The following is an 8,848-nucleotide window of genomic DNA, read 5'->3' as shown; positions in this document are numbered from 1 at the left end:
GCGCCGCTCCTCCACATCTGTCCGAACAACCAAAGGCTCTTCTAAGAGCCACCACATCCTCCTCATCAGAGCCGGCACCGCTGGTGGATAAGAGAACCATCCCCTGCAGCGTCAGATAGAACTACACGATACATTGTTTACTATAGAGTAGAAGCATTAAATGCACAGGTCGATCCTGCTACTTGTTACTGGTGTGGTGATGGTGCAGTGATCTAGTATATTCAGCAGTGTACAAGGGATGACTGGTAAATATTTCCGTAGGGGAAGATTAAGCATGGAGTCCAGTCATTATGTTTTTTATTCCATAAAACCTATAAATTGGACGATTATTTTGCCTGGGTTTTCTGAGCTCCACACAATCCTCATGTAGGGGGAGAGGGGGTTAATTCCAATCAGTGCCGTTATCTGTATATTCAGCAGTGATCTGATGCTTCTCCGCTCCATCTACACGTGCAGGAGGCTCCTCACTCACCCGCGTATTATTCTTTGCGGATTCCCTGTGGTGTCGGTTCCGATCCCACCACAGACTAAGACAAGTCTCTCATGTTCTACCAGGAGCCTGATGTGAGCGCTGCGGGTCTGTAGTGGGGGAAGGAGTCGCTTGAGTAAAGCATGTGTGTGATCAGCAGACACACGGCCACTAAGGAGTTAAACGGAGGAGGAAACCCTTATATCTGGTTCCTACTCATTGGCTAAACAGATCCGCGGTCATCACATTGGAGTCTACATACCGGGTACACAGGGCGGCCATCTATCCAGCTGCCTCATGCAGTGAATATTCGCTGCATCCTACACTGATCTGAAAAAATATCATGTAGCAGAATCAACACATTCATCTCATGGCAAGACTTGGATTTCTGTTCTGTGATAATCGCATCACAGCAGGGTATGAGCTGTGTGCACAGAGCTATATGTATCACCACTCCCCCGCATCCAATGTGTGTAATATTTGTTATAGATCCATAAGAAGACACATCACATCACCCAAAGTCAGCGGTGTCAGCTCCAGAAGTGAAAGACTGCGGAGCAGACACACCAGCACATGTCAGGAGTGTATAACAGACACGTCCCAGGCCGTAACAGCTACCAATATTACAGGCAGCCGCACAAAGGATCTCGTACACTGCATATACACTGAGCCTGGTGCTAATCAGGGCCCAATAACTGCAGAATCTTAGGTTTTTATACAGAGAAAAAAAACGAACTCCCCATTGGAGGTGGGGGCGTAATTCAAGAAAGGGATCCAATTGGAAAGGCAGGTTAGTCTTCCCTGGTCAGGATCTTTGTCCACAAAACTGAATGTGCTGCAATCTGCCGAAAAGGATACCAGTCTCCAGATCACACAGGGCACATCCCAGCATCTGGATAGAGCGACTACACTATATGCATCAACCAGTGACCAGAGCGTCGCTGAACCCCGAGTCTTCCATCAGTGAATACTGCTCCCCTAATCCGGGAAACCTAGAGAATGTGGAGTCACTGGAGCTAGAGATCCTCACCACATCCCCACAGTCACTTCCACCTCCTACCGACGATCTATCCCAAACTCTCATAACCGTTCTAACCTTATACCCATCCGCCCAGCCCCCGCTTCCCCAATCCCCCTAACAGGAGCTCTATGGAACGCTCGCTCCGTCTGCAACAAACTTTCCTACATTCACGACCTCTTCATCACCAACAAGCTTTCCTTCCTCGGCATCACTGAAACCTGGCTCACCCCCTCTGACACGGCCTCTCCTGCTGCACTTTCGTATGGCGGATTCCACCTCTCCCATACCCCTCGCCCCACCGGCAAGCAGGGTGGAGGAATAGGTTTCCTCCTCTTAGATAACTGCTCCTTCGCCCATATTCCACTGCCACCCTCAATTTCTCTCCCCTCTTTTGAAGTGCACTGCGTGCGCATCTACTCCCCCTCCAACTGGCTGTCATCTACCACCCCCCAGGATCAGCCACCACTTTATTTGACCACTTCACCACTTGGCTACTTCATTTCCTCTCCTTTGACATCCCCACTATCCTCATGGGTGACTTCAACATCCCCATTGACACTTCCCTCTCAGCCGCCTCTAAGCTTCAATCCCTCACTTCCTCCTTTGGTCTTACCCAGTGGTCTTCCACACCCACCCACAAAGACGGCCACACGCTGGACCTTATCTTCTCCAGCCTCTGTTCCCCATCTAACCTCTCTAACTCACCTCTCCCTCTCTCTGCCACAACCTACTTACATTCTCTACCCTCTCCTCTCCAGGGCAACAATCCCCACTTCACAAACTTGCATACCCTCGCCGAAATCTCAAACACCTTGACCTACACTCACTCTCTGAATCCCTTCTCCTTCTTACAGACATTAGTTCCTTACATGATGCAGATGTTGCAGCCACTTTATACAACACCACAACAGCTGCAGCTCTCGATTCGGTCGACCCCCTCACACATACCAAAGTCCGCACAATAAACAGACAACCCTTGCACACCAGCCTAACTAAAGAACTGCGAAGAGCCTCCAGGGTTGCTGATCGTAGATGGAAAAGGTCCCACTCCAATGAGCACTTCATCGCATTCAAACAGTCTCTCACTACCTTCAAGTCCACACTCACTGCAGCAAAGCAAACATACTTCACATCTCTCATAACCCCAAACAACTATTCAACACCTTCAATTCTCTCCTCCGTCCCCCAGTGCCTCCTTCCTCTCCTCTTATTTCAGCCGAAGACTTTGCCTCATTCTTCAAACAGAAGATTGACACCATCAGACAAAGCTTTTGCCTAAAGCCCCCACAGCCCCTCCCCACACCTACTCAACCTTCCTCCTTCAAAACCACACTCTCCACCATTACGGAAGATCAACTTTCCTCTTTGCTTTCCAAATCACACCTCACCACCTGTAAACTTGACCCAATCCCGTCCCACCTCATCCCAAACCTTACCACTATCTTCATCCCAGCGCTATCCCTCCTCTTCAACTTGTCACTAACAACTGGTGTCTTACCCTCATGCTTCAAACATGCCTCAATCACACCCATCCTCAAAAAGCCCTCCCTTGACCCATCCTCTGTCTAGCTATCGCCCCATATCACTTCTCCCCTATGGCTCAAAACTACTGGAACAACACGTCCATTCTGAGCTGTCCTCCCACCTCTCCTCCTGCTCCCTCTTCGACCACCTACAATCTGGTTTCCGACCGCACCATTCTACTGAAACTGCACTGACCAAAGTTACCAACGACCTACTAACCGCCAAATATAAGCGACACTATTCTGTCCTCCTCCTCTTAGACCTGTCATCTGCCTTTGACACAGTGGACCATTCCCTCTTACTAAAAACTCTCATCTCTCGGGATCACAAACTGGGCCCTATCCTGGATCTCCTCATATCTAACAGACAGGACATTCAGTGTCTCTCACTCACAGACCATCTCCTCATCTCACCCCCTATCTGTCCGTGTTCCCAAAGGTTCAGTTCTAGGACCCCTGCTCATCTCCATCTACACCTTAGGCCTGGGACAGCTCATAGAGTCTCATGGCTTTCATTATCACCTCTATGCTGACGACACACAGATCTGCCTCTCTGGACCTGATATCACCTCCTTACTAACCAAAATCCCACAATGTCTGTCTGCTATTTCATCCTTCTTCTCTGCTAGATTTCTAAAACTTAACATGGACAAAACAGAATTCATCATCTTTCCGCCATCTCATTCAACCCCCCCAACTGACCTATCAACGTCAATGGCTGCCCATTGACTAATCCACTTTTCCCCCAGCCTCTCCTCTCTGTCAATCTCTTCACTGGCTCCCCATTGCCCAGAGACTCCAGTTAAAATCCCTAACCATGACACACAAAGCCATTCACAACCTGTCTCCTCCACATATATCTTGCCTACTCTACCGCAACATACCCGCACGCAACCTCTGATCCTCACAAGATCTCCTTCTCTGCTCCCCTCTTATCGCCCCTTCCCACAATCACATACAAGATTTCTCCCGTGCGTCTCCCCTACTCTGGAACTCTCTACCCCAACACATCAGGCTCTCGTCCACCGTGGAAACCTTCAAAAAGAGCGTGAAGACCCACTCTTACGACAAGCCTACAACCTGCAGTAACCACCACTCCACAAATAATGCTGTACGACCAGCTCTACCCTCACCTACTGTATCCTCACCCATCCCTTGTAGACTGAGCCATCGCAGGCAGGGTCCTCGCTCCTCCTGTACCAGTCGCAGTCACATGGAGTTCAAGATTATTGTAATTGCTCTTAATGTATACCCCTTCTTCACATGTAAAGTGCCATGGAATAAATGGCGCTATAATAATAATCTGATGTGGAAATATGTAGTAGTCACACTCTTCTCACTGCAGGACCTGGATCCAATGTTCTGTAGTAACCGCGGATCAGTGTTATCTCACTAGTGATAGAATCACTGTCCGCCGTTCTCCACAATATGGGAAGAACAAAACTTACACTGATGAGAACCGGACACCTGAGCGATCCACCAGCCAGAATACAGAGATCACCAGTGCACAGTAGAGATCAGCTCCCGGCACAGCAACAGGAGATTGTAGCCTCTCACTTAGAAGATGTGGTGGCTCTGAAAAGAGCCTTTGGGTTGTCAGGATGGAGCAGAGAATACAATTAACCTCCGAAGCCGTAGAGAGTGCGGCCCTGGCGCTTGAGCGCGTACACCACGTCCATAGCGGTGACGGTCTTCCTCTTGGCGTGCTCGGTGTAGGTGACGGCGTCACGGATCACGTTCTCCAGGAAGACTTTCAGGACACCGCGAGTCTCTTCATAGATGAGGCCGGAGATGCGCTTGACGCCTCCTCTGCGAGCGAGACGGCGGATGGCAGGCTTGGTGATGCCCTGGATGTTATCACGGAGCACCTTCCTGTGCCGCTTGGCACCGCCCTTCCCGAGACCTTTCCCTCCTTTACCGCGACCAGACATCTTCCCTTGGAGAGCAGAAATCAATGGTGAAACTTCACTGATTCCTCCTTTATATAGCGTATAGGTGGACCAGAGAGAGGACTGCAGAGATGACGCGTTCCCGGGCGGGTCTTACAGAATCTACATTAGCTCCTCCTTCCTCTGCTGATTGGCTGAACACAGAACTGTTGGGGAGTTTGAATTTCCCGCTCATTGTGCAGTTTCCGCAGCGTCTAATATATATCTTTTCCCTGTGATGAGAAATGTGTCAGATACAGTCCATAAATAAAAGGGCAGACACGACACCAACCTCCTGCAAGTGAGATGAAGCTGAGTAGAAGCATCAGATCACTGCTGAATATACAGATAGCGGCACTGACAGTGATTAACCCCCACTTCCATCATACCAGCATATTCCTAACATGCTATTCACATCTCCATGGTCATTTCCGCATCTTACTACTCCCCTCATCATCCCTTGCCATGGCTTCATTCTGTACAATCTACATGTATTAATACATGTGACATTCTGGCTGCTCCCGGTGACTAATCTATAGGATCCTGACTGAGCTCTGTGACGTTTCCAAAACGGGCTTGTCACTTCTGATAGAATTGCTCTTGGGGTGCGGTGATTTGCCAGGAGCAGCAGCATGTGACCATGCCTGGACACGATCAGAGGAGGATTGTGGCAGCCAGGATTATTGCCTCTTCTAAGGACAGTGCAGGGAGGAAGCCGCGGTCAGCAGCACTGCTCAGATACTCTTAATATTTTGCCACCACTGGGATTTTCCGCTCATCAGAAATGACAATATTTACTTTCTCCTAATAACACTTGTATTGTAATTGACAGAGATCATAAAACTCAGATATCACTTGTTTCTTCATTTGAGGATTTGCACTTAGAGAACATTTGTTATCTTCCTGTAGAAGATAATGACAACAGCTCAGATTGGGCAAATAAAAAAGGAACCGTATAAATAACATAATCACTGAGCAGCTGATTGATTCTCATTCCAGTGGTCCCATATCCAATGGAGAATACACTGTGATCTGGAAGGTGATTACATGAATGTGCTCAGTGGAGTTTATCTATAGACCGGACACTTCTCTTCACAGCAGAAGTAGTAACACAATTACATGTAGAAGCTGCGGAAACTACAAGGAGCGGGAAATTCAAACTCCCTAACGTCCTGTGTTCAGCCAATCAGCAGAGGAAGGGGAGGAGCTAATGTTAATAGTTACCGAATAGGAAGTTCCCGCTCAGGGGCTGATGGCTTTTTCTGTTCTTTGTCCTTCTGGATCACGTGGTTTCAGGACGGTCGGATATCAGGAAATTTGCTTGTGTTGAGCGATCAATGGTCTCTTGGTTCCATACAGGAATTTCTATCATTTCCAGGATCGAGGGAAAAGTATCCGCTTTCTATAACACAAAGTGCAGAACTGATTCTAACAATGGTGACTCCATCACACCAGCAATATTCCGAGTGCCGGGAATATAAAGAAACGAGATACTGCAGTTTACAGAGAACTTTGAAAGAAGGAGGCGGGGATTTTATAAAATGTAGGTTAATATTATCTAGATAAACCTACTACAGAGCTGCAGAGGATATTAGTCTCTTAACCCTGATACGTTTCCAGGATCAGACCCGTGCGGCTGATAGGAGTCAGCGAGTGTTCACAGGAGATAGCGCTGGATAATGGACGTCCTATAATGATCGCATCATATACACCAAGAAATCTGCGCATTTATTCCTTCAAAACACAGTCCAGACTCCTAATACATTATATAAAGCTGATATTATTGGATGTGCGGCAGGATCGGTGCGAAAACTAGTGGGGATACGAATATTAAGTGGTTGAATGAGTAGAATGTACTTCGTGTAGTCATCAGATCATTTCTACACACCCTTATAACTGCATTGGAGGGAATAATCCCCCCAGATACCAACTGCAGACTGAGAAGAGAACTGAGCGCCCCTGATGTTACTGAGCACAAGTGAATACTCAGCAGAATATGAAGCAGATGTGAGGGATCAGCTCGTTATTATGGAGGATTTGGTGGCTCTGAAAAGAGCCTTTGTGTTATAGTCAGACGTGTAGGACGGATCTAAGCTCTCTCCCCACGGATCCGGCGGGCCAGCTGGATGTCTTTGGGCATGATGGTGACCCTCTTAGCGTGGATCGCGCACAGATTTGTGTCCTCAAACAGCCCCACCAGATAAGCCTCGCTGGCCTCCTGCAGGGCCATGACGGCCGAGCTCTGGAAGCGGAGATCGGTCTTGAAGTCCTGGGCGATTTCTCTCACCAGGCGCTGGAAGGGAAGCTTACGGATCAGCAGCTCGGTGGACTTCTGGTAACGGCGGATCTCACGGAGAGCGACTGTCCCTGGCCGGTAGCGGTGAGGCTTCTTCACTCCGCCAGTGGCGGGAGCGCTTTTCCTGGCGGCCTTAGTGGCCAGCTGCTTGCGGGGAGCTTTCCCTCCGGTGGATTTACGAGCGGTCTGCTTAGTTCTGGCCATAGCTCTGTATAGAGGAGAACAGAAGTGATGAGAGGAGCGGAGAGAGCGGGATATTTATATTCCTCTGCTCCTGTTACCGCGTCATGTGAACACGCCCCCTGCACTGCATTGGTAATAAAAATTAACATGAGCCGCCAAAACAGGAGTGATATCCGCGACCAATCATTATTCACAAAATCATCCCAACGCCCATTAATCCCGCCCTCAAAAAGAGGGGCAGGGTCTCTGTTCTCTCTTTTCTGGCTGCGGATACTGGCACAGGGTCACACCATGTCTACATGCGGCTTCTACAGCAGGAGCCGCCGATGTCACTGAGCTGTACAGGGTCTACTCTATCATCAGTCAAATCACTGGTTCTCCAATTCTCACATCGAAGTAATAACCGCACACTAATCCTTTCACTAATAAAGACGCAGGTTACAAGTGGTGATTGATTAGGATGATGTAGATTTCTGTAGGACATCGGCCCCTTCCCTCCATTGATTACACTGATCGGTCACCTGCACTGGTGTGATCGGGACACAGCGCAGCTCTATGCGGAGATGTGGGGAAAAGCTTATTCATTATAACACTGGAGCCGCTCCATGAAAACACTATAATCTAGAAGCGGCAGGATATACGGGCACTGATCATACAGCTCAGCCGGGGACAAGGTGATGGCACTGATCATACAGCTCTGCCGGGGACAAGGTGGTAGCACTGATCATACAGCTCTGCAGGGGACAAGGTGGTGGCACTGATCATACAGCTCTGCCGGCGACAAGGTGATGGCACTGATCATACAGCTCTGCAGGGGACAAGGTGGTGGCTCTGATCATACAGCTCTGCAGGGGACAAGGTGGTGGCTCTGATCATACAGCTATGCCGGGGACAAGGTGGTGTCTCTGATCATACAGCTATGCCGGGGACAAGGTGGTGGCTCTGATCATACAGCTGTGCCGGGGACAAGGTGGTGGCACTGATCATACAGCTCTGCCGGGGACAAGATGATGGCACTGATCATACAGTTCTGCAGGGGACAAGGTGGTGGCACTGATCATACAGCTCTGCCGGGGACAAGGTGGTGGCACTTATAATACAGGTCTGCCGGGGACAAGATGATGGCACTGATCATACAGCTCAGCCGGGGACAAGGTGATGGCACTGATCATACAGCTCTGCCGGCGACAAGGTGGTGGCACTGATCATACAGCGCTGCCGGGTACAAGGTGGTTGCACTGATCATACAGCTCTGCAGGGGACAAGGTGGTGGATCTTATCATACAGCTCTGCAGGGAACAAGGTGGTGGCACTGATCATACAGCTCTGCAGGGGACAAGGTGGTGGCACTGATCATACAACTCGGAAGGGGACAAGGTGGTGGCTCTGAAAAGAGCCTTTGTGGGGTAATAACAGGGCGGTTTTGGC

The 8,848-nt window shown here is 49.3% G+C and overlaps 2 protein-coding genes across 2 annotated transcripts; both read right to left on the bottom strand.

Moving 5' to 3' along the window:
• Positions 1-4,632: 4,632 nt before the first annotated feature.
• LOC141161366 (histone H4) lies at positions 4,633-4,944 on the bottom strand. Its single transcript, XM_073646173.1, has one exon. It carries the CDS (start codon positions 4,942-4,944, stop codon positions 4,633-4,635), a length of 312 nt encoding a protein of 103 aa, XP_073502274.1.
• A 2,070-nt stretch (positions 4,945-7,014) lies between these two features.
• LOC141161079 (histone H3) lies at positions 7,015-7,447 on the bottom strand. Its single transcript, XM_073645858.1, has one exon. It carries the CDS (start codon positions 7,439-7,441, stop codon positions 7,031-7,033), a length of 411 nt encoding a protein of 136 aa, XP_073501959.1. The 5' UTR covers positions 7,442-7,447; the 3' UTR covers positions 7,015-7,030.
• Between the last annotated feature and the right edge of the window lie 1,401 nt (positions 7,448-8,848).

Source organism: Phyllobates terribilis, unplaced genomic scaffold (assembly GCF_046119375.1).
Source record: "Phyllobates terribilis strain yellow unplaced genomic scaffold, ASM4611937v1 Scaffold_9__5_contigs__length_417890890, whole genome shotgun sequence".
In the NCBI taxonomy this organism is placed as follows: domain Eukaryota; kingdom Metazoa; phylum Chordata; class Amphibia; order Anura; family Dendrobatidae; genus Phyllobates; species Phyllobates terribilis.
Note: the sequence above shows the minus strand (reverse complement) of the source record. Positions and strands in the feature narration are given on the sequence as shown.

What these genes read in the sequence shown, in the direction of transcription:
- LOC141161366 (XM_073646173.1), bottom strand. Translation starts at nt 4,944, where the DNA reads ATGTCTGGTCGCGGTAAAGGAGGGAAAGGTCTCGGGAAGGGCGGTGCC.
- LOC141161079 (XM_073645858.1), bottom strand. Translation starts at nt 7,441, where the DNA reads ATGGCCAGAACTAAGCAGACCGCTCGTAAATCCACCGGAGGGAAAGCT.